Raw genomic sequence first — 27,644 nt, 5'->3', positions numbered from 1 at the left:
AGGTCGCGATGCATCGGATCATGAAGCTGTGATGGCTGCCTGCCAGCCTGAACGTTTCGTGTGTCTCGGGGCCAAACGGCGACGCACAACCGACCCCTCCCCCTCAGCCTGAGCGTCAGCCGGAGCGTCATGCTCCGTCCCCGCGCGTCCATCATTGGAGCAGTGGCATGTCTTGTCGCAGGCAACAGTACCCTGCTCCGTGACGGCCGAGTGAAGTGCCCGCCGGATGCGTGGCTTGCGCTGTGCAACGACCGTTGACATATCGCATGGCAGGGGTCGACGAGACGCGTTCTGTGGCGACGGATGCTCTCTAGGCGCCTGTATGCGTGTCGATCGACTCGGAATTCGACCGCATGGCTCGCATCATGTAGCAGCCCTCACTCGTTCCGTCGTACGATTGTCCTGGCCGAGATGTGCCGAGTATTCTCCCCGAGAGTTGTGCCGCAAAATATCTTGCTTCGACGGTGGCCAGTGTTCATCGGGCACGCCTGCCACTTGCGAGCAACAGCTGCCTAGAGGATTGTGCTTGCTCTGTGCAGCCATCGCGGCGTAGCATCGAGGAGAGCACGCCGAACTTGCACACCATGTGTTCGCCCAACACCGACAAGGAGATGCCCGGTACCGGCGGAGAGTTTTGTGCAGCCGATGGAGATGGTCCCTCTCGGCCGTCGATTCGTCGTCCGTGGGACGATAGACTTTGACATTCCTGGCCGATCCACCTCGTCTGCCATGTCAGTCCTTGGAAGCATGGTGAACCGGTGGGGCCTGCCAGCGGATTGTCGGCATATTTTCATGCTTCGGACGCATCGTCAGGGTCATGCCTGGCCCGCTCGACGAGGGTGCGTGGCGGATCCTCGGTCGATGAGCGACGTCCCAAGGCAACGGGTCATTCTGCCAAAGGTAGGGAGGGCATCATGCATGGCGTGAGAGACCGGCACGGCGGACAGGAAGAATGCGAAGCGGCAGAAAGGCAGCGGAGAGGCGGTGTTGGTGTTGCACGCACGAGCAGCTCGCACGCACCTTGCGCAAGGCTGATGCAATCAGAGCATTCACTGCCTTCACCGTATCCACTGCCTTCACTGCATTCGCTGCATTCACTGCTAGCCAGTACGAGGTATCCGTGCGAGGCTGCATGGATACAGGTAGGTAGGTACGCTGTACCCGGCCATGCTACAGGGACCGAAGCCTCGTACCAGGTACGTTCGAAAGTACAGTGATGGCGTCGGCACGACCATGATGCTCGGGGGGTTGCCTCTACCAGTACGGAGTACTCCGTAGTTCTACATGTACTCGGTACTTGTGCGAGCAATGGTGCGTCTCGACGCTCAGACATCGTGCCTACCCTCTTCGGCAGTGGGCGGTAGGTGGGTGGCGGTGATACTGTGGTATGGAAGGAAGGAAGTGGTTCGGCGGACCTGCCTCCCGGGGCCTGCCTGCACCGCACCGCGTGCGTCCCCGGAGATGCACGGACACCTTGCATGCAAGTACATGTACCACCTGTACACGCACCTCTCGAACGTGCCGCTGCGTACAAGTACTTGCACGGTACGGAGCGCAGCTGCTTGCATCTCTGCACACCTACTTACAACGTACTTGTACTTGTATACCTGTACTTGCGTATCCGCACAGCACCCTGTCCTACCTCGCATCAAGCTGGTGCGGCTCGATGCCCATGCAGGTACCGGTTCCTCGCCTCCTCCGGCCCGGCCGAGTCTTGATGCTTGCACACGGCTGGATTGCTTTTTCCACGAGCGCCGCCCGAGACCGCGGCACCGGATGCGCGGCATGTACCCTGCGGAACCGCGAATCGACAATGTGCCGTTTCTGCGAGCCGGCTCTGCCTGCCTCGTACGAACGCACCGACTGTCGTGCAAGAACGAGCCGGGCAGCTGCCGTTGACATGGATCGATGCTCGATACTTGATACGTACCTTGCAGGTACCGCCTGGCAGGCATTCAAGTACAGTACATGTAATGTACGTAGGCGTACACGGCAAGTACTCGCACACCCAAGGACGGCGACGGAGACGGAGCTGCCGTTGGCGTGCGCAAGTGTGTACTGTACTGTACGGTATTACCATCAGTGCTCCGAACTTGTGCTGTACAGTATTACTAGGTACCTACATTCTGGTTCTTACCCTCTGTGCCCGGTAAGCACTGCTACGTTGCGCTGCTGATGGGCACGCCGATAAGCACATGTACATGGCCCGAGTTGTACCCGTACAAGCACTGTACTTATCGGTACATTCGAGACCCCGTGCAGGTACCTGTCATATGTCCTCGTGCTACGACACCTTGCAAGCACGGTACGGCATCACGGCCGTACCTGCACCGCACGAGGGCACCTACCATGGATGGTGGCGGATACGCCGACACTGCTCCGAACAGTGTACTGCACTTGGTTGTGCATGTACAGTACTTACTTACAGTACAACAACAGTACAACAGTACAAGTAAGTACTCCGTACTCGCACCTGCGATGCATGCAAGTACGTGCACTGTACTTGCGAGTGCGCTTACGCGTGGGCGGCGGTGCAAGTGCATGGGCCGCACCGTCCCTGCCTGCCTGCCTGCCTGCCTGCCTCCTATACCAGCTGCCGGTGGTAATAATGGCAGGCGTCGCCGTCGAGAGCGGAGGATCGGCTAGTGCGATGGGGTCCGGTCTCTCATTCCCTCGGTAGAGCTCGGCAAGTACAGTGGGAGAGGTACTTGCATGTACCTGCGCCAACGCAAACGTGGGAAGCCGTGATCCTGATCCTGCCCACCCCCCCACGTCGTGCCCCGTCCTGTCCATTTCTGTCCGTCCTTGTCCTGCTCCAGGCGCCGGCCCTCATCTTTCTCCGTCGATCCCCCGACTTTGTCGATGCCCATGCCCATGCCCATGCCCATGCCGCTCTGCTCAGCCGGCATGCGGCCATGAAGTCGGAGGCGAATTCCGAGTCCGCCAGCGCCTGCAATTGCTCCCGCTCCCTCCCGACGCCGCTGCCACGACCCAGGTGCCCCTCCCGGGCAGGAGCGAGGAACCTTCAGGCCGTCGGTCAACTTCTCCCCACCACCTGCCAAATCCAAGACGGCGACGGCTTGACCGATCCGACCGTTCATCATTGTTCGCCGACACGCCCGGCATCCAGCGCTGTCGCGCCCGGCAGCCGCTCGTCCGACGCCGCCTTCCCCCGTCTCCCGTCCCCGTCCTCCGTCCCCCGGCATGATGGCCGGTGGCGTCGGCGCCGGCGGCCCTAAGGAGTCGCGCCAGGCTGCCGGCGGCCCCAGCTCGGCCGGCAACGGTGCCCGCCAGCACCGCAAGTTCTTCATCCAGAGCACCTTTGGCAACCCGCGCGAGCGCAGGAGCCGCAAGAACCGGCCGTGCGATGCCTGTCGCCGCCGCAAGACGGCCTGCGTCATCACGTCGGAGCCGCCCTGTACGTGCCGCGCCGTGTCATGCCTGCTCGCACCCGCAGCCGAACCCTCCCCCTCCCGAAGGCGAACGCCAGGCCGTCGCCGTGTTCTTGACCGTGTGCTGACCGCCTCTGGCCAGGCATGTTTTGCGAAAGTAGAGGCATCGTCTGTCGCTCGACGCCCTCCTCGGCCCCCGCTGCCCCCGACTGTGACGGTGATGCCGCCGTTTCCTCGACGCCGGACCAGTCCTTTCACTTTCACCTACAACCACAGCAGCACCACCAGCACCAGCAACCGCAGCAGCAACCGCAGCAACGACGGCAAGAACAGCAGCAGCCGCCGCCGCCGCCGCCGCCGCGGCACCAACGGCATCATCTCCCACGGCTCGCCGAACCGCCGCCGCTGCATCCGCCGCCCCTCCCCGTTCCTCACCACGTCCGAGGAGAGACGGCTGACCTGCTTACCCTGGCCTCGGCGGGGAGCCATGAGTATGACCAAAGGCGTCATGCTGGCCGGGACGGTGACCCCAAGCTCGACGGCGACCTCGACCTCGACCTCGACCTCGACCACGGCGGCCGCGCCGGCGACGGTGACGGCGACCTCGACGTCAAGCACGAAGCCGACCAAGATCGCGAGCTCGACCTGGACGTCGGCAGTCCCACGACCAAATCCTCGTCCTCGTTCGGCATCGGCGCCATGGCCCTCGACCCCCGGCACGCCGCCTCCTCGCGCGCCGAGCCGACGTACAACGGCCAGGCGGCTGCCCTTCACCACAATCTCGTCTACCACTCGAGCCCCTCGACGGTCGATCTGGAGCCGCCGCCGCCGCCGTCGTCGGACGTCTCGTCGTCCCTCTCCGTCGCCTCCCCCAAGCCCGTCGCCTCGACGCAGTCGCTCGAGGACGTGCCCGGCCGCTGTGCCTACTTCATGGGCCCGACGGCCGAGCAGGACGGCTTCCTCCTCGACGCCTTCCGCTACGGCATCCTGAGCGAAAAGTTCAACCTCGACGCCAACATCGCCCAGGTGCACTCGGGCAGCGCCATGGCCGACGACAACCCGATACACTTCCTCTTCCTCGAGATCGGCCACCCCGAGCACGTGAACCGCGACCGCCAGAGCGCCGCCGACCACATCGAGTCCAAGGTCTGGCCCTACGGCCCGAACCTCGTCCGTCTCTACTTTCGACACGTGCACCCCGTCTTCCCCATCGCCTCCAAGGTACGCTTCCTGCGCAAGTACCACGACGACAAGAACGCCATCCCGGCCTGCATGAGGGCCGCCGTCTACGCCCTCGCCTCCGTCTTCTGGCAGGACGACCCGACCCTCAGGGGCAGTCCCCGGCCCTTCCCCCAGCACGAGATGGTCGACTACGCCCACCGCGCGCTGCGGCGCGAGATCGAAAACCCCAACCTCTTCGTCCTGCAGGCCTGCCTGCTCCTCATCCACATCACGCCGCCGGCCATCGACAGCATGGAGGCGCCGACGACGTGGACCATGGCCGCCCAGGCGACGGCCTGCGCCCAGGTCATAGGCCTCCACCAGGACCCTGGCCGCTGGAACATCAACCCGACGGAGCAGCATCTGCGGAGGAAGCTTTGGTGGGCCACCTTCTACACCGACTGCTGGTCGTCGATATGCCACGGGAACCCGCCGCACATCTCGGCGACGTCGTACAACACGTCGCCGCTGGCCATGGCCGACGTGCGCTGCGACGAGGAGGTGCCCGCCGACCTGCAGCACCTCGTCGAGCCGGGCGATGCCGACTTTGAGATCTCGACGGGCGCCCGCTTCCTCGAGATGATCCACATCGCGCGCTCCTTGCGATCCGTCCTCTACTGCAGCTTGTACGTTGTCCCTGCCGCGTCGGTCGCCGCCGCCCGACCGCTAACCCGCTCGCACAGTCAGGTCAGCACCGCCGGACGGACGATGAGCGATAGCCTCCAGGCCCAGCTCGAACTTGCCAACGTGCAGGCCCGGCTCCGGGACTGGCCGAGCCTGATACCGTCGTGCCTCATTCTTCAAAAGGAGGAGAGGAAGCGGTCTCCCGTCACTTCGTTCAACTGTGAGCAACGCCCAAACAACCCCAACATTGCCCTCACCCTCACCCTCACCCTCACCCTCACCCTTATTCTCACCCTCCTCTCGCTGCTGTTGCACGGTCTGCATGCATTTCTAACGCGGAATCCAAGGCCCTCTCCACTTGTCATTTTACGCCGCCCAGGTGATCCTCTACCGAGCCCTCATGCACCCCCCGACGCGTGCGGCGAGGTCGACGCCCGGATCCAACCTGCGTAAATGGTTCCCCGAAGCGCTAGCCACCTTCGAGGCATTTGCCGAGTTCTTTTCCTGCGTGAACAAGCACGACCTCTTCGGGTTCTGGGGACGACGTACGTTGGCACTCATGGCGCCATCTATGCGCTCCCCCCCCCCCCCCCCCTCCCCCCGCCCACCCCCTAGACTAACAGCTTCGGCCGCAGACGCCCGCTCTCACCTCATCCTGTGCGGCAACTTTCTCGTCTTCCTCTTCCTGCTCGCCTGGGACAGCTCTGATATCGAGCGGGCATATCGCATGCTCGAGTCGTTCCACTCCACCGTGCATGCCCTGTGGGACGAGGAATTCGTCGAAGTCAAGGCCCTGCTGCGGGTGGCCATTATACGAATCGACTCGTTCTTCTCGCAGGCGGCGCAAATCATGCGAAACGGAGGTGAGGCGAGCTTTCCGTCCCTCCCGCCCGTCGAGCCGAAGCCGTGAGCGTACTTTGTCGTATTCCCATTCACAGACACCCATGCTGCCGTCCACGAACAATCACTTGATATATAATCTGACGAATTTCTGACATGTACTTGCCATGTGGAGCGCGGCGGTGTTGGTGTACAGGAGTTGGTTGGTCGGGCATGGCACGAGAGTGCGGACACCAAGGCTCAACGAACCTTTCCTGTGCTGGGTTGGAGGGCCGATACTTTGGCTCAAGGGGGATGGGTAAATCAAAAGGCAAACGGAAGCATCAGCCATCACGTCGGCGCCGAAGCAATGGTTGTATATCCAACGCCATGATGTTGGGTGACGCACGGCGTGTCAACAGGTGGCAAGACTTGGAATGGGTTGATACTCGTCCTTCACTGCCAGTCTTGGGTGAAGCATTAATTACCATCATCCAATGGGTGGTTTGTCACCTTGTCGTGTCTTACGCTGCTATCTGTCTTGATGCACTGCCGACCCCTTCCATCGCATGGCCACCTCTTCACAGGTGACGCCAACCCAGCCAGCAGCAAGAAATGGATTCCACCATCGGATTTGCCCTTCCCATGCGCCATGCACGCAGGCACCCATCACTTCGAAGGACCCCCGATGCTCGAGCTGGGGCCTTCGACGCCTTTCTTCGGCGCCGGCGTGGGGGGAAACTTCAAGCCGCGGTTGGCGTCACGGGGCTCGGCGCTGGGACCCCAACCGCCAAAACCGGCTCCGGCGGCGACGCCGGCGAGCCCCGATGCGCCGCCCATGGCAAGCGTGCCGGCGCGCTGGTGGCCCCCTACGCCGGGTGCCGTCGCTTTCCATGCGTCGAATTCGCTTCGCGACTTGCCCGTGTATCGCTCTAGGTCCTCGTCGCTAATGGCCGGGCCGCGCTTCTTGGCCTGCGCGCGCTGGTATAGCGATTTGCTGCCCGAAGGAGCCGCGGAAGACTGCGAGGCACCCATGGTGATGATCGCTGCGATGGTCGCTGCGATGGTCGACGTGATGGTTGTCGCGGTTTCTTCGACTTCGTTTCTTCTTCGCTCGTCGCACACTGGTGCTTCAGTAGAAAGGCCTATCGGAAGAATGTAAAGATGGATGACATTTGATCATGCCTCCAAAGGCAAATCGAATGCCTCGATGGATATATGTATAAATGATGGGTGCGTCCGACTTGAACGGTGACACAACGCCTACGTTTTCCACTCTGGCTTCATTCATCGCCCAGCTAGAGAGGAGTGTGGCAGAAGGTCGTTCCCCCACGGGGTCATCGGTGGTCACGCTGCATATGGCGTCACCCATAAAGTGCCTGTGTCGACCAGTAGCATCTCTCTCATCCCTTCAGACACGCCCGTAAGCAATCTGGGCTGAGCTTGCCACGATTGATGTTGCTGAATCGCCCGAGTGTCAGCCGCACACGGGCCGATTATACCTCCCCCCCCAAGCATCCCCTGTTGAACTCGGTACTTGACCCGCGCGGCTGCTGCCTTGTCTGGGCTCCATATGTATGTATATGTACTGATAACTGCTTGTAGTCGTGTTTCTCTCCCTAACGTCTAGAGTTATGCATGCGGTGCCATTCCCAGCGTGTTGTTGCCGCCGTTGAACACGACAAACTGCGACTTGAAAAAGATGTCGCCGTATATGCCCATGGTACCAAGCGGCGACGCCTGGAGGCCGCCAAAGCAAGCTGCCTCTTCATGTCAGCATGGGAATGACCGTAGACGGTGCAATCTTGGCCGGGGCTTCGTCGACTCACAGCCATTCCCGACCGGCGCAAAGTTGATGTTGGCGCCGGAAACGCGGGCCATGTAGAGGCCGCCGATGTCGAGGTCGAGGTCTGGCAGCTTGGCATTGCACGGAACCGTCACCCCGCCTGCCTTGTCGCTGTTTCTCGCCCCCGGGACCCTCGAATAGTACCCCTGCACGATGTTTGGGTCGGCGAGGATCAGCGTCGTGCCCGTGTCGGCGATGGCCTGCCCCCCTGAACTGGCATTCTGCGACGGCTCGCCGCCGACGGCAAACCTCTCGCTGGAAAACTGCCAGAATCCTCTCGTCGTGTTGACGGGGATCCACGTCAGGCTGCCGTTGAACTTGCTTGCGTCGATGACGCCGAACGTGTAGGCTCCGGTGGAGTTGTTGCGAAGATCGGCGGTGAAAAGGGGCTCGCTGAGAGTGGCCCTGACGTTTTCGAAGAATGTCTTTTGCCGTTGGGGCTTCACCGTGTTCAGGTTGGAAAAGGCCAAGCCCATGAGGCCGTCGTTGTTCTGATCTTCGACAAAGGTTCGCGTGACGGCCGTGGCAAGTTCTATGGGCTGCGCCTGGAACTCGGCGCCGCCTACGTTGACGACATCGGTCCCGACAACCCCCGTGGCGGCAGAGCCGTCGCCGTATCGGATGGAAAAGTTCTGGCCTTGTATCATCGAGAAGCTTGGGCTCTTTGCAGGGTCGTAGACTCTGTGGCCGGTAGTGGCCGCAGGATTTAGTTGCTTGCTAAAGACCCAGAGATCCGAGGAACCGGTGTCGAAGGCAAGGTTCACGGCTTGGCCGCCGATGGAAATGGGAGAGAGGAACTCGATATCGTTCTGTTCCGGAACAGCCTCGACGCTGCCTACTTGCCTGGTTTTGTTGGCCTGTTGGCGAGCCATCGAGCTTTGCGCCGTTCCCGCCCAACATTTCTTTCCAGCAACGCTTCCCTGGGGGCAGTTGTTGGATGCTCCCGAGAATGCTCGCCGGCTGCGCTGGCCACTCCACCTATATTCGAATCCTCTCCTTTCGACCAATGGGGCGGTGTCGAGCGTTCTCTTTCGCGTGTTCTGAGCAGCCAGGGCACCGGCTAGGCCTTTGGGAAGAGGCGCACCGAACTTTCGATACGATTTTGCCAGAGATCTCGGTCCATTGTGGCCAGAAAAGTTGGGGTTTCCCACTCGATGGACCGTAAACGACCGTTTCTCGATGCCTGACGCGGCGGTGAAGACGGCTAGGAAAGCAACGACAAAGATGGGGACAAGAATGTGAGACTGCATTGCGAAACTCGACTGCAAAATTATCACAGAGAATTAGACCACTCCAGGTAGAGATGCCAAACGAAAGGAAGGAAAATTAGGGTCATGAAGTCATGAAAAAAGTAGAAGGTAAACCTCTCACCGAGAGTTGATGTTGTTGCGGCAAATGAGAAGAAGACGAGGCCAGCGTCAACTTTGCTCATGAAAGGAGGAGCAACGAAGTCGAGGGCGACTGGGAAGCTCAAATAGCTCACCGTCGCCACCCTTTTCAAGCCGGCACCGCTCCTCCGATGACGTTGTCGACATGTTTGGTCCCAGGAATCGCCTACGCGGTACGAGAAGCCCCAGGAAGTTTGATGTGTAGCTGCCAGCTGCCAAGGGCACCTCGTAGACAGGCGGAACAGCCAAAACATGTGGTTTGAGCCCCCAAACATCCCCTGTGGCACCGATGGTGGAGCTGTACTTGGTGGTTGTACAGTAGGGATGACCGGGAAGGCGAGTGACAGCCATGACGCGTCTTGGCAGGGCGAGTTTCCATCCCCAGATGCCGCGTAAAGTGCCATGTCCTAGTGCCGTCGAGAAATGTGCTGCAAGTTCCGGATGTGCAACAACAGTGTGTGTACCCCTTCCTGGCGGCTGAGATGCGGCTTTCCCGTTTGGCCGACAACGACGGGACAGTTACGGCGGCCTTTCCCGGTGGATGGTGGAGGGGAGACGTGCTGGAAAGTTGGCATGGTCGACGACAGCGGCAGTGTTTGTGCGTCGTCGTTCACCAAGCTCGGGACATCTATTTCGGGGGGGGCAACAGGTGCCATCGCTGATGATGATTAGCACATCATTCGCCCGTGGCTACGTCTGTCATTCGAGTCGTCAAGCATGGCGAGTGGTGAAAAAGGATCTTCGTTGCCGCTGCAGCACAGCCTCAGAGCAGTCTCAGAGCAGTCCCAGAGCAGCGCCAGAGCACCACGTTGGTTGAATTTGCCGAGGAGAAGTGGTATGAAACATTGCTTGGGGGGGGGGGGGGGGGGGGGGGGAGGTGGTCGAAAACGAAACATGCGAGCCGGCCCCTGGGCGAGGAAAGTTTCTTTTTCGATTGCATCCCTGGCGGCCTACTCGGTAGTGGTTGCAGGTTTGGAAACCGATGTTGGAGACTTGCCTGTGTCTAAGGGGGACGGAACAACAAGCGACCGACGGAAACCGCATAGTGCCACGTACAGCAACCGCCAACAACGCATCATCCATCAAGTCTCACGCATCGGTCAGTCGGACAACGTCTCGTTCAGCTCCTCTAATGGCGCGAAACACGGCTCTACTGTTTCGGAACGCGACCAAAGCTCGTCGGAAACGGTTCGATGTCTTCGAGCCTCCGCGGCATCATCCTCGCTGCACCATACTTGACAGGCAAAAGAAGTGGTGGATGGGTTATGAAAACATGAGGATGCGGCAATTCTAGGCCTTTCGATACTCCCGCTTGCCTACCCTCGCCGAAAGGTCCTTCAACACGGTACCGGCAAGCTCGTAATCCTTCATGTCCAAGTACACCTGAGCGCTGATTCGAATCCAGTATCGGTTTCCGAGCACAAAGAGCGACATGAAGGTTTTGTAATCGTCCACCATTGTCCTCGACATCCACTGAAATGCCGTTTCTTGGTCGTCGACGGGGACAACCACGTCGCCGTCCTTGGCGCCTTGCCCTTTTTCGCCGATCCAGATGGGCAGCGCAACGTTGCCCATGGCGCAGTTCGTCATGGTTCCTTTGCTGTTGTCCAGAACCTCGGTGCCCAGAACGCCGGCGACGTGCTGGATGCCTTTCTTGTTCAGATCCCAGAGGTAGGACAGGATCTTTTCCTCGCCGCCGAGGGCGTTTTGCCTCCAGGCGATGGCTTCCTTGACGCACAGATACGGGCCATTGTCCTTGGTGCCGACAAACTCAAAGTTGGCCACGAAGGCGCCCTTGCCGTTCGGCGGCAGCGGGGAGCCGCGGGTGGCGAGCCTGGGCATGTAGCCGTGGCTCGTCGCCAGCGTCGACGGCAAAAGGTGCTGGTTGCGCAGGGGCACGTAGAAGACGGCGCAGCCGCGCGGCACGTGCAGCCACTTGTGGCAGTTGGAGACGAAGAAGTCGGGATCGGCCCTTTCGAGATCCAAGGGGACCATGCCGACGCCCTGGGCGCCGTCGACCATGCTGATGACGCCAAGCTCCTTGCACGCCTTGATCATGTCGAGGTAGGGGAAGGCGACGCCGGGGCGGGAGGAGACGACGTCGAAGATGCAGACGCGCGCGCGCTTCCCCGCCGCCTCGACCTCCTTGACGGCCGTTCGGAAGGCGTCGACGATGGCCTCGTCCTCGAGCGGGTAGCGGATGGCAATCTCCCGGTGCTCCGTCTTGCCGTCGTAGAAGTCGACGAGATAGTCGGCCACCTTGGCGCAGGCCTCGTAGACGGTCGAGAAGGTGAAGATGACGTCCTTGCCGTCGTCGTTCCAGACGAGGTTCTTCAGCACCGTGTTGACGCCCTCGGTCGCGTTCGATACCATGACGACGGTCTCGACGGGCGCCCGCACGAGCTCGGCGATGGCCGCTCGGGATTCGTCGAGCAGCTTGGGGAAGTCGTACCGGATGAATTTGTCTGGCCGCGCCTCGGCCTCGTCCTGGAAGTGGCGGAGCTTGTCACGGACGACGTTTGGGATGGAACCGAAGGAACCTGTAGCCGAGCGCCGGCGTTGTGAGCTCAACTTGTCTGACCGACCGACCGACTCGTCTCGGCTCGTTCCGCATTACTTGGAAGGAATGGCCGCGAGAGGGCACGCACCGTGATTGAGATTGAGCCATTCTGCGTCAAAGGGAAACTCTTTCTTCCAATGTCCTCCAAATTGGAACTCGCCGCTTTGGCCGTTGGCAGAGAGATGGTGTCCCATTGTCGATGGGCAATCGAGTTGAGGGGCAATCGTGTTGATGTATTGATGGGACGATGGATGGCTTGGCGAGAAGGCGAATGGTTCCGGACAAGGCCGACGTCGGAATGGAGAGGGCGTATTTATCGTCGTGAGACCTCGTCGCCCTCCTAGATGGCCTTCATCTGACGAACACCGCAAGTGCGGGCGGTTGCCATCATGACACGCACCGAGGCCATGCGGCCGTTGTGGGTTCTCGTTCCGCGGGTAGTGTAGGCATTACTTTAGCGCTCACTCCTTAGTAATAGCGCCTGGAGGCGGGTAATACTTGTTGGTGCCGCACAAGCAAGAATACGGAGAATAGCGCTCCGGGCTCCGCAAGTATCGTCGTACTGTATTGCTCAGTGACTCCGTTGTCGGCCCAAGACACCCACACTTCCTCCAATTTTGCCTTGCATCGCCTCTGGCCAGCGAACCAATCAGTCATTGGTCCCGCAACAGAAATGTCATGGTGTCATCCGCGCCCTTGCCGCAGAACCTCGTCGTGCTTGGAAAGCAACCGCTTCTGTATGAGGCTTGGGCCGCTCGCTTGTGACCCATCTTGTTCCGGGAAGCAGAGAGATGGCAACGGATGCCGTGTTGGACGACACGCCGCCGCGGTGTCGCATCGCGAGACCAACAACAGTTGATCCAGAACAGGCTTCCGCTCCGCCGACTGCCCCAGATCATCGCCAAGGACGGCATGGGGTGTCCCGTACTGGCATCGCCCGTGCTTTCACCAACACCGGACCGACACGGAATTCTGGTGTGGCCTGGATGACGACACGTCGAGAATTTGACGTCGCCTCCCATGCTGCCCATCAAGGCCCGGGGTTCCAACTCTGCCCCCAAATTTGCAAGCTCTGCTCCAAGCTTCTCGATGGCTGCGGCTGTATCGGCGCACTTTGGCCCAGAGCCGGCCTGTCCCTGACGCCAGCCAGTGCCGAGGTGGGGCTCTCGTCGACTCTCGGCACCCCGAACTGCAACGGGTAGCGGTCCTCGGACCCGTTCCACGTCTGCGTCCACGTCGGTCTCGCGTCGAGCGCCCTCATCGCGTCGTAGTGCCGTGCCGCCGGGAGGAAGCTCTGCGGGTAGTCGCGCGTCGTCGTCTGAAAGACGTCTGCGAGACGCCGGTTGGGCGATAGGTAGGCGAGAGGCCCGGACGGTGGGCTCCGTGGTTCGAGCAGCCGCGGTCTGCCGTAAATGGACGTCGATTCTTCCATGGGCGGCGAGCGGATGGGTGGGAGCTTCAAGTGGGCCGTCGGCTTGTAGTTTTCGTTCGTCTCCCGCTTCCTGCCCAGGGCGGGAGAGGGGACCTCGACGCCGTCCATCGTCTTTCTCTTCCGTACCCTCGCGTTCTCCTTGACCGAGTTCAGTATCGAGCTGACGGTGGCCCCGTCGCCGGCCGTCGACGAGCTCGCGGCCGAGGGCGCATGCGTTGTCGCCGGCTTCTTGGACCTGCCGTGGTTCGGGTTCAACGTCGACGACGGTCGCTTCGCCTTCTCGAGCGCGCCCGGTGCCGACTTTCTCGGTCGCTTCGCCTTGCCTTTCGGCTTCTCGACTGACGGGGCCGTCACCTGGGCCGAGGCGGCGGCGGTCGGCATCGCCGAGAGGGAAGCCCTCCGAGCGGGTGCCGCCGTTGCCGTGATCCTGTGCAGCTCCTGGAGTATCTTGGGCGTCCAGTACGCGCCCGTCACCTTGGTGTCTCGCAGCGCCACGGGATAGGCTGCCGGCCGCCGTTTCTTCTTTGCCTTGTCCTTGTTCTTGTCCTTGTCCTTGTCCTTGTCCTTGTCCTCGTTCTCCCCGTCCCTGTCGTCCGAGAACGGGTTCGATTCCGCCGTCTTGCGCCTCGGCGGCGCGGGATCCTGCCAGAGCTTGGGTATCCTGTCCCGCAGATCCGCCACCCAGGCGTCGCAGTCCCATTGTATCCAGTAGTCAATCACCTCGCCCCACGAACTCTCGGGCGGTTTCGTAAAGTTGACGAAGACGACCTTGCCGTTCTTGCTGTGCACGGCCTTGGCAAACTCCCTCACCATGACCTTGAGGCCATGCACGCGCAAGCTCGTGCCGAGGATGAGCAGCATGTCGGGGCACAGAGCCAGGTCGTGGGTGACGATGGGGCTGATGAGGTGCGAGTTGGGATGCTCCTCTCCGTAGAGCACAATGTCCGGCCGGAGCTTGCCGACACCCAGCGCACGTTTGCCCCTTTCCTCTCGAGCGGCCGTCGCGCCGACGCAGTGGGGGCACTCGGGCTGCTGGCCGGCCAGCGTCTCCGTCTCCCGCTCGTCGTCTTCCCACGAGCAGACCCTCCCGCAAAGGAAGCATCGGAGAAACTCGAGGGATCCATGCAGGAAGACGCATTCGACGCCCGAGCGAGGCCGTTCCTGCTTCGCGCGGGACTGGCATTTCACCACGCCGCCCTGCTGCGTCCCCATTTCCGACGAGGCCACGCCGCTCTCGTCCGTCTGTGCTTCTTGGGACTGTTGACTTGATGCTTCACTTGCCTGGCTCTGGCTCTGGTCCGGGTCCGAGTCCACTTTGGGGCCGGTCGAGCCCTGGGAGCTGCTCGGGTTCGCATCGCCGATGGCCGAGGCCTCGTCGACCATCTTGCTGAGCTGGTTCGTGTTGGCCGTGGAGCGTCGGGAGAAGCGCGCTCGACTGCCAGGACCGGCCTTGAGGCTTGTCGAAAGGCCGACCTTTTCTTCGATCTGGTCAATGTTCTGGGTGTAGCAGCGCACGAGCTTCCCGCGATCCCGGAGGTGGCTGATGAATCGATGCGAGCTGGTCGGCTCCGCCTCCTTGATCTTCTGGCGCAGCGACGTGGCAAAGGTGTAAAAGACGGATGTCTTGGTCGGGTCCGACCAGATGTTGGCGTCGAACAAATCTCTGCCCTTCATGAAGGGGAGCGCACTCTTGGCCGAGCTCGACGTCTGCGACGAGCTCAGGGGGTTCGAAGCCGGCGTACCGTCGTCCACCTCGGACGGCGATGTGCTGCTCCGGCGGTCGGAGCGACAATCCGAGGGCGACGTGGGAACGAAGGGGTCGAAGAGTACCGGTGGCGGCGAGGAGAGAGGTGACGAGCTCAGCGGCATCAAAGGGTCGGCCAGACGCCTGTGGGCACGCGGTGCGAAGACGGATGGCGGAACGGATAGGTCTTCGGCAGGCGGAGAGGAGAGCGGGGACGTTGTGAGCTGCGTGGCCAACATGCGAACGCCAGCAGGTTTGGGTGGCGGTGTGCTGAACCCCAGAGGTGCCGACCTGGCGCCCATTCCGGCCGGTCTCTTGTCGCCGCAGGACTCGTCGTCCATGAGCCGAGGAAGTTCTGGCTGGACGGCGAGGGCATCGACGGGCTCCAAGTTCGTCTTTTTCACCTCGTCCACTTGGCCATTTTCCACCTCGTCCGCTTGGCTATTGTTCTCCTCCACCTTGGCCCCTTTGATTTTGTCATCATCCACATTTTCCTCCTTTACGGCATCATCTTTGCCCTCGGCCGCATATTCTAGCTGCCTCTCGACCGACACCTTGCGTCGTTTGCAGGGCCGTGGGTCGGGCGCTTCGCCGTCGGCCGCCTCTGCCTGGCGTTCCAAGCGTGCGGCGGCATCAAACTGAGCCTGGATCAAGGAATAGAGGCCATTTTCCGATCGAAAGTCCTGTCTGCGTGTCAGCCCGGGGACATGCCACAGTTCGTGCGAGGCGGTGCAGGTCGTACGGGAATGCCCGAGTTGGTGCTGATGCCAGCACCGGTGATGACGACGACCTTGCGTGCCTTGAGCACGGCCTTGGCAATGATATCGAGGTCAACGCCCGAGAGAGGCTCGACGTGTTGGGTCGGCATGCTGGTTAGCTGTCGGGCAAGACGAATACACGGTGTCGACGGCGGGACTCGGTGTTGGTAGGGACGAGACGTGGGCTGGAGGAGCCACCCAAAGCTCTCGCTCGACGTGTCGTGACGCGATGGGATTTGGGCAACTCAGAGGCTTGTGAATCTGGAGAATCTTGACATTTGTGTTGAAGGCTGGGGAGGAGCGGTGAGCATTATTGACGATGCAGTGAATGACGGACAACTTGGCGTCTCAACGGGCCGCTTTTCGCTATGCAGGTGCACGGAAGCAGGAAACGACACAGGGCGGGCGAAAGTGAAGGAGTTTCTGCCGACGGCGGACAGATGAGAGAGATTGGCAGAATGCAAAGTGCAAGCGTAAGCGAATCAACGTCGGTCGACGGCTTGACGGCGTTGGCGAGTTGTGCTGGCAAACTACCACCTTGGCAGTGTGTGTGTTGACGGTTGAATGCTCGCCGGCACGGAAGGGTACGATCCGGCCAAGGACACGGCGGTCCCGTGGCTAGGGAATCGGACGGGAGACGTCGATGGGATGGATGGGTCGGCGAGGCGGTCGGCGCTGGCGATGCTGCTCGTCGAAGGATGAGCGACAATGCCGAGGGCCAGAAATGGGTGGTGGGAGTGGGAAGCACAAGGCGGTCGACGCGCTCGCCGGCTGTTGATATCGCGATCTCCCAGGTCAAACAAATGCCCACCCAGCGTGTCATCCACTGTTGGTACAGGGCACAGTACAAGTACTTACTGATCGCTCCACTACTAGTCTGCAGGTACCTTACTTGGTGGGCATTCTCGGCATCTTAGCGCGGCGCGCCAGTCTCCGCAGGCTAGCCCGGTCAGTGCCCTGTAGGGGGGACGGAGCGCTGTAGAAGGTGCCTGTATGTAGCTAGTGCAGTACGATGTAGGTAAGTACCTAGCAGGTGGCAATGCCTAGGTACCAAGGTAGGCAGGTAGCAAGTGAGTACTATTATGCTTGTGCAATGTGTGTTTCCTTGCTAGCAAAAACCTTAGTACCTACCCATGCTGCAAGTACGGAGTAATACTGTAATTGCTCCGTACAAGAAAGTCCTTGCAATTGTAGGTAGTACTTGTACGTGCTTGTAAGTACGTGCTTTTACGAGCTTGTACGTGCTTTTACGAGCTTGTACGTGCTTTTACGAGCTTGTACCTGCTTGTACTTACTAACGTAGTGTACAAGCACAAATGTACTGCCACCGTGGGGTGGCAAAAATGTAGATTCAATTCGTAGGAGTAGCGCTACCAAAACTGAACCGTCACTTTTGTCAAGTGACTGTACAGTACTAGCAGTGTTTGTACTTGGCTTAGGCTGTTCCCACCGGCCCAGCGCCCAGCGCCCAGTGCCCACAATGCCCAAGGCTTTGCTGGTGCCCGCCGCCACGGCACCGCTAATTAACTGCCAACCGCCCACGGCCAGCAGCCACCCGTCTGCGGGCGGGCGAGCATCCACCCATCCATCACTACCCCACGCATAAGTACTCCGTACTTACAGTGTACATGCCCGCCAGCGCTGAGCCACCCACGCCTCCCTCCCAGGAACGGACCGGAGAATTTGCAGCAAAAATTACTTTGGCACTAACGAATATTACGTAACAGCCGACGCCCGTCCACCATCAATCGACGGCACAGCAACAGGCGACCGACTTCGCACGACACCAACCCCGTCGTACGGCACCAGCCACGACGGTCAAGGCGTTGGCGGCTCGCTGCCTACGAGCGATGCGACGAGCATGTCGAAATGATGCCACGCGTGCGCATCGCGCCGTGGCGGAAAAGGATGGCGTGACGAGCCGTGGACGAAGGCGATCCGGTCACAGGTCGACCAAGACACGCAAGAGGTCGTCAAACTTGCCCGGCGTCCCCAGTCCCGTGATGGCGTCCCAACCCTTCTTGGCCGGCCACCCGCCTGGCATTTTCCCGCCGGAAAAGGTGCAAGACTTGCTCAGGCCGGTCGTCGCGTCGTGCAGGACGTCGCGGACGGCGGGCGAGTACAGCTTCTTGTTGAGCCAGCCGAGCGACGGCTTGCCCTTGCGCAGCCTCGCGTCGTTGACGAGGGCGATCATGGCGGCGAAGACGGGCGTGCTGGCGCTCGTGCCGTCCATGGCGAGCGTCTGGCCGCCGACGATGACCTTGAACGAGGTGCCGACGACGGAGATGTCGGGGATGGCGCGCATGCCGGCGTCGTAGTGGCCGGCGAGATGGCCGTGCAGCTCCTCGACGTAGCCGGTGACGGCGTCATCCTGCCACGCCGGCCGCTTAAAGTACTGGGAAAAGCCGCCGGTGCTGAAGTGGGCGCCGCGGGGCGGGTCGTGGCCGTGGGTCACGGCGCCGACGGCCGTCACCCACGGGCAGGTGGCGGGAAAGGTGGCCATGGCCACGTCCCTGGCGCTTCCGTCGTTGGTCCGGCAGGTCGAGTTGCGGCCCCCCTTGGCGCCGCCGTCGCCGGAGCCGACGACGATGGACATGCCACGGGCGGCCAGCAGGCCGGCGAGGTCGCAGACGCGGCCGGCGTACGGCTTGGGCACCGAGAGCTCGTCGTCGGCGTACGAGACGGAGAGGACGCTCGGGAGCTCGTCGTCGGGCTTGGCGAGGAGGTACTCGAACAGGCCGAGGTACGGCTCGTTGTCGTCGCGCTCCTTGGGCAGGGCGTTGCCCTCGTCATCGAGCTTCACGCCGCGTCCGTGGGTCGAGTAGTAGGTGACGGCGGCGGGATAGCCGACGGCCATGGCGTACTGCACGTCCAGGTTCGCCTCGGCGCCGGCCTCGGCGGCGTCCTGGGGGTTCCGACCGCCGTTGACGAGCTCGACGGAGAAGTTGCGGCCCGCCAGCTCCGGCTTGGTCTCAAGTAAGAAGCTTTGCGTGTCGGCAAAGTTGGCGTACTGCTCCAGGAATCCGGCAACGCCGAGGCGGACCGACGACTTTCCGTCGGGCGTCGTGTAGTTGAGGCCGTACCGCCGCGCGATGCAGGCGGGCGTCGTCGTCAGGCCGCAAATCTCGACGGCCCCAGTCAAGCTCCGCCTCGTCACCGGCCTCGAGGCGGCGACTTTGTGCGCCGGCGTCATGAAGTTGGAGATGGGGTGGACAAAGGTGATGGCCTCGGCCAGGTGATCGGGCACGGAGTAGTCCGTCGTTCGCAGGACGGGCGCGTTCCCTCGGAACGAATAGCTCCGCAGCCGCATGCCCAAGAGCGCCTCGGCACGAGCCGCGGTGGTGCGGACGTGAACCCATCCCTCGTCGGCCTTGCTGTCGGTGATGCCCTCGTCGGCGAGCCAGCGGAGCACGGCGTCGCGGTCCTCGCCGTCAGCCGCCCTCATCGACGTCACCTCGTCGAGCGAGAGGTGCTTCGACGACGACGAGGCGAGCGTCGAGGCGAGCCCGTCGACGCGCGGCAGGCGCAGGGCGATGGACATTTGCAGCGGCCGCGTGCCGTCGGGCGCCTCGCTCAACCGCCTCCAGCCCTCCGGGGGGACCTGCGTCTTCTCGACGCAGGTGGCGGCGGCGGCGAGCCTCGCCAGGACGGCACCGACGAGGAGCAGAGTCGACGGCATGGCCACGTAACGGCTCGGGTCGGCCACGACAATGGGAACGAGGGGAAGCACCGACGGGCACGACGTGGGCCTATGTGCGGAGGAATGGACCAGGAAAGAGAAAGGAGGAGGGCAGTTGAGGACCGAGGAGGACAGTCGAGGGCCGAGGGCAGAGGAGGGTCGAGGAGGGCAGACGATGCCATTTTAATCCTTGCATAATTGTACAGTATAGTTGCATGACCGTTTCCTGTACTACGGAGTACTCTATGGGTAGGGAGTAAGTATTCACAAGCCATCGCTACGAAGCAAGTACATGTACGTACAGTCACTAGACAAAGGTGACGATTCAATCTTGGTAGAGCTTACCACTACAAATTGTATCGACACAATTGCCTCGCGACGGTACATGCACTTTGGCCGATTATTGGCAGGGTAGTGATTTCGTTGCCCCAGTATTCTTATTACCTCCATTTCGTCTCTGGCAACCCCGTGCCTGCAATATATTAATAATTACTTGCCGTATTCGGAGTACCGCTTCAAGTACAAAAAGCCAGCTAATTAATGCAGTAAATTGAATCAGTTGTTGACAGTAAGTACAGCGAAATAATTACTGCGTAATCATTATTACTGCCAAATTAATACTGACAAATAAATACTGCCAAATAAATACTGCCAAATAAATACTGCCAAATAAATTATTACTGCGAAGGAATTGCCGCCAAATAAATACTGCCAAATAAATACTGCCAAAAAATACTGCGTAATAATAACTGCGTAATAATAACTGCGTAACAATAACTGCGTAACAATAACTGCGTAATATTCTGCAGACACGCCATACTTGTACAGGTTCGCGCCGCGCACGTCATAAATTGGTTCCTTGCACAACTCTTCCGATGTGCTTATACCAACAGTAGACGTCATTGAATACCTCGACTTGTCCGGCAGAACCATGGCTTCAGTTACGCCTTGGCTAGGGATAGTCTTTATAAGGGAGCCAGAGTTGTGCTATGAATTCAGAAGGGCCTTTCCTATCGTGAAATTACGAGGAGGAGGAAGGGGGGAGTTTGCCCAGGCGCAATATCTGGTATCCCCCTTGGATTCGGCGACCAAGCGGTAGTATTACCCAAGCCGTCCAGGAACGCCTAGGACGGCTTGCCAATATTCATACGTACAACTACTTCGTATTACTTCGTACCGTACTTACTGTACATGCACTTACTGTACTGTACAACTACTGTACAGTAATACTTGCGGAGAAAAGCATACTGGCCAATGGAAATGTGCTCTTCGCTCGCGTCTTGTTGGTGGTGAGCACCGAACAGGCGGCAGCTCTTCCCTCCCACGGCTGCCTCGCCTTCCTGCGGCGGAATCATGCACAGGAATAATACTTGCTTGCACATGCAGGCAATGGAATGTTCTCGTAGTCACCGTGCGTGCTCCGTACGGAGTGCTACTGTGCTCCTGCAGCGGCGGCAACGAGCACAAACACAGTGCGTGCTCCGTGCGGGGTGTTGATCTCCCCCTGCGGCCGCAGCAACGAGCACGAGCGCCGTGAGCGGCCGCCATCGTCCACGGCGCCATGCAGGCGGCCTGTACAGTAGAGTCCGAGACAAGGATTGCCGGTGGCGAGACATGCTCCTCATTGTCGACTCTTTCCCCGACACGAGGGCTCCCGTGTTGGCTTCGCACGCGTGTGTGTGTCGTTTGTTCAGTCGCCCCGTGTGCGGAGCTCATGGACTTCGTCCTCCTCCCGCGCCGTCGATGGGAGCGAGGTGGATGGGCAGATGTTCCATGCTGTGCGTCCCTGAATCGAGGCATCGGCGATGCGGATGGTCGGCTCACGCTCGACGGCAGGGAGAGCGTGCACACAGGTGTGAGGTGCCGTGCGTGGTGGTGCCTGCGGCGAGCACCGCGGTCGTAACGCACCGCCGAGCACCGTAGCCGTGCGGGTAAGCAGCACCACCTCGTGTTCCCGACACTCGTTTATCAGACAGTCGATCCTTTCCACGCGGCCCGTCACATCCGATCGACAGGCCGAAATTGCCAACTGCGCCGAGAGCCCGTGCGTTTGGAGACACGGCTGCGAACTCTCCAATACGTGCGCGGCTGGTTGCAGAGAGTATGCGATGCCTCTTCGCTACTACGGGTACCGAGTGCTCTGTTCCGCATTCATTTACTCGTACCAAGGTGCCTGTGGTACGGAGCACTGTGGAAGATGCCCTCGTACGGAGCACTGTGGAAGATGCCCTCGTACGGAGCACTGTGGAAGATGCCCTCGTACGGAGCACTGTGGAAGATGCCCTCGTACGGAGCACTGTAAGAAGACGCCCTTCTGTACAATGTGGTGCTTGTACCCAAGACTATTAGTGGTAGGTTAGTAGGTGCCTAGTACCGACCTACCCAGCATGCATTCCGCCTGTGCTTGACTTGCACAAAGGATCATCCATTGCCCCTTGGCCCGGTTGAGTCACTGTCCGAGGGCGCCTCCAAGCAGGTCAAGTATTGGAGGTGGACGAAGCGTGTATTACTCCGTACCATAAGTACACGTACAACGTTTGTGTGCGGTGTAATTGATCCCGTACAGTACAGCACATTGAGCATGCGAGTGGTGCCACTGCATTTGCATACAAGTCGACGCTGCACTCGTACAAGTGCATGTATTACTCTGCACATAATGTCTACTAGTACTTGACAGTGCCGTGCTTGTGCATGATTGTATTGATCGTACATCAGTACAGAGCAATCCGTACACTATTACTACTGCTGTAAATAATACAACGACCTACTTGCTGCACTTACACCTAGGGAAGTACACGTGCAGCAAGGGGCGCCCGCTACAATTTGCAGAGTGAGGGTAATACCAAGTAAGCACATGCTTGCACCTTGGTACTCCGTAAGTGATACTGATATTATCACCAGGTTTTTCTTTTACTTGACAATCCCTACCCCGTGCTTACAGTATAGTTGTACTTTCTGCAATAGTAGTGTCGGTCTACCATTGCTTCATACCTCCAGTACAGTAGGTACAGTACGGAGGAACGCCCAAGTATTGGGTACTATTATTACATGTACGCATAACTACAAGGTACAAAGACATGACAAAAGTGACGATTCAGTTTTGGTAGCGCTACTCCTACAAATTGAATCGACATTTTTGTCATCCCACTATACCTACTGTACCTACAATGATTCCAGCGCATGTGCTGAATTACATGTAATTACCGGTACTCCGTGTGCAGAAGCTGGCCGTGTCCTCAACGCGCCTGCCTGAACCCCAAATCCCTTGACAGTGCACCGTTCCTGCGTGCCCAGACAGATCGACCGCTAGCACGAATATAGTGCTCGTGCCGACTCATCTGCCAGATTTTCTTCCTCCTTCATGGCGCCATCTTGTCCTCGGTCCTCCCTATTCTGCGTCCCCTCCGACCCGCCGTCGAGGATGCGGTTGATTGCCGCCCTCGGGAGCCATGATCGGCACGCTCCGAGTCTGCTCTGCACATGCACCCCAGCAGCCAGCCGGGAACGAGCCAGCTTGGTGTCGGGGCAGTAGAGGGCGTTGACGAGGCATGACGAGAGATGCTGACGTGTGAAGCGTTGACGGCAGAGGACGATGACGCGATTTCGCCATGACTCGTGCGAGCCCAGAGCCACCATCAACGAGCGGCGACGGACCGAAGACGGCATGCTGTCCTGTTGGTTCGAGGCGACGTTTCCGCATGTCTTCTGGCACGTCGGCGGCGGGCTCGTACCCACGGCCAACGAGGCCAGCCGTGGAGCAGGACGTTGTCTTTCCGTCTCACCGTTCCGCCGCCTCGAGGTGGCAGTACCCTGTACACGTTGCACTTGCTCCCGACCGCAGCATCCCCCATCGGATCCGACGCCCGTCTGATGCCCCACCTGGCTCAAATGATGCTTCAAGGCTCGTTGACGCTCCTCGATCCGGAAGGACGGATGCGAGCATCCGGAATCGCAACGTCATCTCGCAGCCCCAAGGTGGGAGCCGATCATCGTTACCGCCGCCTTGGGGGGGATCCCTTTTTCTCGTTCGCCCTGTCTGCGGCGTATACGGAGCAGCTCTGGCCATGCCGAGGCGGCCTGATCCCTGCCGGCTATGTCGTGGCAGAGCCCGTACCTCACCGGCCCTTGCCGCGTGCTAAGCACTTGCGTGTGCACGTACATGCAGAGAACGGGGAGAACCGAGGAGTGACCGCCATTTCCGGGCTCGGCCGCATCGAGGACGAATCTGCTGATGTTCCGCGCCCCGACGAGGTCCGGTCCCGTACAAAGCACGCAAGAGTGCGTCGAGTCCTGGCCCGAGGAGATGAGCCCTGGACTCGGCATGCATCCATGGCCTTGAAATGGACAGTCGTTTCGGGCAAACATCAAACATCCGTGGCCTTGGAAGGACAGTCGTTTCGGGCAAAGCCATCGGACGAGCATGCCGGACAGCCCTGTTCTCGATTCGTCTCTGCCAACTCCCCATGGCAGGCCTTTGCCACGCGGCAGGGTACCGTTGGACCTCCTCATCAGCCTTGAACCGTCGCCGTCTCGTGCGAAGCGTCGGTTGCGCGAACCTACGCTTGTACTTTGTATCATTGCATGCTACCGTGTGCCAAGCTCGTTGCCACGTCTTTTGCGCTTGCTGCTGCGGAGGGTCATGACCCGGCCGTGACCGAGGCTCCTGTCGCGTGCCCCCCCCCCCCCCCCCCCCCCCCAAAAAAAAAAAAACCAAGAAATAAAAGCTGAGCTCCGCCAAATGCTGCCTAAAGTGCAGGCGTACCCCGTGTAATGATGAGACAGGGAAAAGGAAAGACTTCAACCATTCGCAGGCACGCGTCAATAGAATCATGGTGGAAGCGACACAGAGTCAGTGGCCGTGCGAAAAGGCAGCGGCGGGCGTCTCGTCCGATGACCCAGGCGAGGATAGACCTTTGCTTCGTCGAGCAGCGGCATGGGAAGCTCATCTCGGCAAGGGCATCGGCGGAGACTTGCGACACTTCATCGAGCGAGTACCTTCCATCGAGAGGCGAGGCGGCGGCGTCCTACGCCCGCACGACACCCGGCACGCCTCGTCTCGGCGGCAGTCGAATCTCGTCGTCGTCGGAGCTGTCGCCCGCCTCGGCCCCCGCGCGGTCCAGCATCCGTTCAATGTCCTCGTCCTGCAGCAGCTTCCTCGCCGTGCCGTCGCCGAGGCCGAGGCCGCTGGGGAGCGAGAGCGCACCGCGCACGTGGTTGCCCGTGCCGTTCGGCCGTCTCCTCGACGGACCCCTGTCCGGCGACGCCGATGGCCGCCGCGCCGGCCCGTCCAGATCCATCGGCGAGCCCAGGGGCGGCGCCAGGGGCGGGCGCCTGTCCAAGCTCGCCTTCTTCGGAGGCGGAAAGGCCGGTCGCTGGGATGGGAGCGCCTTCCGGGGCGCGCTCGGCAGCGCCTGTCGGCCGGCGCGAGGAGGCGAGAGCGAGGGTGAGAAGGAGTGCTTCAGGCCGGCCGAGTTTCCGGGGCTGCTCATGAACAACAGGCTCTCAGCCGCGTCCTGGTCGAGGCGCGATATCGGGTTGCTGCCGTCGAGCCGCGGCGCCTGACCGGGCGTGCTGGGAGAAGGCGAGAAGGCGTGGGCGAGCAGCGTAGGCGTGAGACGCGAGTGGGAGTGGCGCCGGGGGTTCGGACGAGCCTCGGACGCCAACATGGCCGTCGCCGGCTGGATCGACGCCGGCGGAGCGAGAGCCGGCGGCGGCGCATGCGGAGAGTTGGACTTGGACTTGGACCTCGACTTGACCGGGCCTGCCGCGGCCACGGTCACGGGCCTGTGCTCGGCGGCAAAGTGAACCTGAGCCGTCGGCGGCGCCGTCGGTCGCGGGCTCGCCGAGGACTCGTGCCGGCGCTGCGCCGTCGAGGCGCTGCTCGATATCGGGGAAGTCACTTGGGAGGCGAGAGATTCGACCTCGTCGAGGGAGCGTGACTGCCAGCCGCGGCTGACCTTGACCATGGCATACGACAGACGGGTCCGAAGCTCGGCCGACAGCTGGACGGAGGGACGAGGCAGGTCAGCGGCACGAGACGACGGACGAACGCTCGCGCGAGCAAAGGGGACGGGATGGGCGTCGTCGCCTACTTCACCGATGTTGCCGTCGACGGTCGAGGCGACGCTGACGGCGCTGACGGTCCGCGAATGTCCCTTGGCGGGACTCACGCTGCCGTCGCTCGACTTGACCTCGCCGTCGGCCGTGCGTTTCCGCGAGCCCGCCGCCGCCGCCTCGTCCGGCCCCATCCTGTGCTGGGCGGCGGCGAGGGCCGACAGGCGGTCCAGCTGGTCGTTCTGTCCGCCCTGGCCCGCGCCTCCCTCGTGGCCGTCGATGCCGACGACGAGGGCGCCGCCGCTGGTGTCGCTCGCTGGTGGCGTCACGACCTGGTCGTCCGACGCCGTGCCGACGGCCGACTCCTGAGAGCGGGAGACGGAGCGGCACAAGCTCTGCGACGAGCTGCTACCGTCGAGCGTCTGGTACGGCGACGAGCGGGCCGTCGTCCGGTCTCGCATCGTCTCCTCGTCGCGTGTCTCGACGGAGCGTGGGAAAGGAAGAGGCAGAGGGTGCGACACGGACGACGCGACCCCGCCGCGCCATTCGGCCGTCATGACGACCGTCGACGTGCCTTGCTCCGTCGATGTCAATGTCTAGGTCGATGGCGAGAGCTATGTCGAGATCGACGTCGACGTCGAGGCGAATGCCGATGCTGAAACCGATGTCGAGTCGGGGTCTCGCGCGGCGCGACACGTGTGGCAAGGGGGGGCAAGCGTGGGTGCGAGGGTGGGGAGATGTGATCGCCGTTGTCTGGCGATGCTCAACATGGGTATGGAGGCGAGGGAACGAAGGGAAAAGGAGAGGAAGGCAACGGAAGGGCCGTCGAGCCCGAGAAACGGCCTCGCGTGTCGTGGAGTAGGCAGCAGTGAGGCAGCAGGTCGACACTGGGAAGCGGTCCGTTGAAGGCACGAACATGCGTCCGTGTCTGTCGTACCGAGGACGGTCAAGCAAGTACAGGTACAAGGCATCGTAGGTGTGCACGTACCGCCATAGCGCCGCACCGGTCAGCGCAGGTACAGGAACTTGATGCGTCCCCACGCGAGCACCACCCTTCCTGTACCGGTACTTGCTGGCGCCATTATTTTGGAATTACGCGGTTTCCCGTCGCGACAGGTGACAGATTAGTCCTCCGAACCAGTACGGAGTACGTACATACTTGTACTACCAGGGGCCGCCTATTACCATTTGGGTGCTAGCTCCACCGCCACACTTGTACCTACCGAAATAATACTGGTTGTGCGGAGTAATTACGGAGTATATCGGAGTATATTCGTTAATAATATTCATTATTATTCATTACCACTTCAAATAAACCTACGGAGTCATGTGAAGACTTGAACCACATTCCAAATGACTTCATCCTCGGCACTCCGTTCTCGCAGTATTTTTTTACACCTACTAATTACTTATACATGGACGGATAGGGCAACCCTTGATCTAGTTCGCAAGACAAAATCCGCTTTCTAAGCATCCGATGTCAGCTCCCTCTTGCTCTCTCTCGTGATATCCCCGCCCATCTCGACGGGAAATGTGTGCGGCTTGGATGAAATATTCGCGAGAAATAATCTCGCAGTTCTAGTCTTCGTGCCGGTATCTAGAGCACTGCCGACCGACTCGAAATGATCCAGGCAAGGTTTTGCACTGCCTCGATCGCAACAGCGGGACAGAATCTTAAATGCATGCCCCAGACTGATGCCTACCAGGCAGGTTATGCCGTCAGGGGGGGCCGCTGATGCCGGCTCGAGGAAATGCGTGCCTCGTTGGATGGTTCGTACTCTGCACCTGATGGGGACGCGGCATCGGAAGCGACTGCACCGTATCCTTGATATTATCGACGTCTTTGCTGCCTCGCCTGATCCCACTTCGGCGACTGCCATTCCAACGCATCACGTTCTCGTCCACTTCCTTGGATACTTTGTGACAACATGGCACGGGTCCATGATATTGGACAGCTCTCCTGTTTCTAGACGTCGTCCCTGTTTCCGAACATCTCGTAACGGTCCACGGAGCGCGTTCATTGTTGGCGTCTCATTCTTCGACATCGGAACTCGTGTGGTTGAAGACAGCGATGCCACTGCCTCTGCCGGGAACCGACGAGGACAGCATTTGAGGGTGTGAAAAGTA

General features: G+C 60.6%; 9 protein-coding genes across 9 annotated transcripts; 2 read left to right on the top strand and 7 right to left on the bottom strand.

The window, feature by feature from the left end:
* Window positions 1-3,207: 3,207 nt before the first annotated feature.
* Window positions 3,208-6,147, top strand: DCS_02141 (fungal specific transcription factor domain-containing protein; the record flags this gene model as incomplete). Its single annotated transcript, XM_040799470.1, has 4 exons — window positions 3,208-3,418; window positions 3,535-5,457; window positions 5,585-5,782; window positions 5,873-6,147. The coding sequence occupies 4 exons, from the start codon at window positions 3,208-3,210 to the stop codon at window positions 6,145-6,147; spliced, it is 2,607 nt and encodes an 868-aa protein (XP_040660353.1).
* A 578-nt stretch (window positions 6,148-6,725) lies between these two features.
* DCS_02140 (uncharacterized protein) lies at window positions 6,726-7,091 on the bottom strand (the record flags this gene model as incomplete). The annotated part of the gene is made up of 1 exon (XM_040799469.1): window positions 6,726-7,091. One exon carries the CDS (start codon window positions 7,089-7,091, stop codon window positions 6,726-6,728), a length of 366 nt encoding a protein of 121 aa, XP_040660352.1.
* Window positions 7,092-7,688: 597 nt separating this feature from the next.
* Window positions 7,689-9,152, bottom strand: DCS_02139 (eukaryotic aspartyl protease; the record flags this gene model as incomplete). Its single annotated transcript, XM_040799468.1, has 2 exons — window positions 7,689-7,816; window positions 7,886-9,152. 2 exons carry the CDS (start codon window positions 9,150-9,152, stop codon window positions 7,689-7,691), a joined length of 1,395 nt encoding a protein of 464 aa, XP_040660351.1.
* A 1,428-nt stretch (window positions 9,153-10,580) lies between these two features.
* DCS_02138 (aminotransferase family protein) lies at window positions 10,581-12,044 on the bottom strand (the record flags this gene model as incomplete). The annotated part of the gene is made up of 2 exons (XM_040799467.1): window positions 10,581-11,830; window positions 11,939-12,044. The coding sequence occupies 2 exons, from the start codon at window positions 12,042-12,044 to the stop codon at window positions 10,581-10,583; spliced, it is 1,356 nt and encodes a 451-aa protein (XP_040660350.1).
* An 836-nt stretch (window positions 12,045-12,880) lies between these two features.
* Window positions 12,881-15,894, bottom strand: DCS_02137 (SIR2 superfamily; the record flags this gene model as incomplete). The annotated part of the gene is made up of 2 exons (XM_040799466.1): window positions 12,881-15,709; window positions 15,769-15,894. The coding sequence occupies 2 exons, from the start codon at window positions 15,892-15,894 to the stop codon at window positions 12,881-12,883; spliced, it is 2,955 nt and encodes a 984-aa protein (XP_040660349.1).
* A 1,832-nt stretch (window positions 15,895-17,726) lies between these two features.
* Window positions 17,727-19,645, bottom strand: DCS_02136 (tripeptidyl peptidase precursor; the record flags this gene model as incomplete). Its single annotated transcript, XM_040799465.1, has 2 exons — window positions 17,727-19,533; window positions 19,587-19,645. 2 exons carry the CDS (start codon window positions 19,643-19,645, stop codon window positions 17,727-17,729), a joined length of 1,866 nt encoding a protein of 621 aa, XP_040660348.1.
* A 3,124-nt stretch (window positions 19,646-22,769) lies between these two features.
* Window positions 22,770-23,129, bottom strand: DCS_02135 (uncharacterized protein; the record flags this gene model as incomplete). Its single annotated transcript, XM_040799464.1, has 1 exon — window positions 22,770-23,129. The coding sequence occupies one exon, from the start codon at window positions 23,127-23,129 to the stop codon at window positions 22,770-22,772; it is 360 nt and encodes a 119-aa protein (XP_040660347.1).
* A 225-nt stretch (window positions 23,130-23,354) lies between these two features.
* On the top strand, window positions 23,355-23,981 carry DCS_02134 (uncharacterized protein; the record flags this gene model as incomplete). The annotated part of the gene is made up of 1 exon (XM_040799463.1): window positions 23,355-23,981. The coding sequence occupies one exon, from the start codon at window positions 23,355-23,357 to the stop codon at window positions 23,979-23,981; it is 627 nt and encodes a 208-aa protein (XP_040660346.1).
* A 506-nt stretch (window positions 23,982-24,487) lies between these two features.
* Window positions 24,488-26,074, bottom strand: DCS_02133 (uncharacterized protein; the record flags this gene model as incomplete). Its single annotated transcript, XM_040799462.1, has 1 exon — window positions 24,488-26,074. One exon carries the CDS (start codon window positions 26,072-26,074, stop codon window positions 24,488-24,490), a length of 1,587 nt encoding a protein of 528 aa, XP_040660345.1.
* Between the last annotated feature and the right edge of the window lie 1,570 nt (window positions 26,075-27,644).

The sequence above is a fragment of the Drechmeria coniospora genome, chromosome 01, assembly GCF_001625195.1.
Source record: "Drechmeria coniospora strain ARSEF 6962 chromosome 01, whole genome shotgun sequence".
Lineage (NCBI taxonomy): Eukaryota > Fungi > Ascomycota > Sordariomycetes > Hypocreales > Ophiocordycipitaceae > Drechmeria > Drechmeria coniospora.
This window is presented reverse-complemented; position numbering and strand designations above follow the sequence as displayed.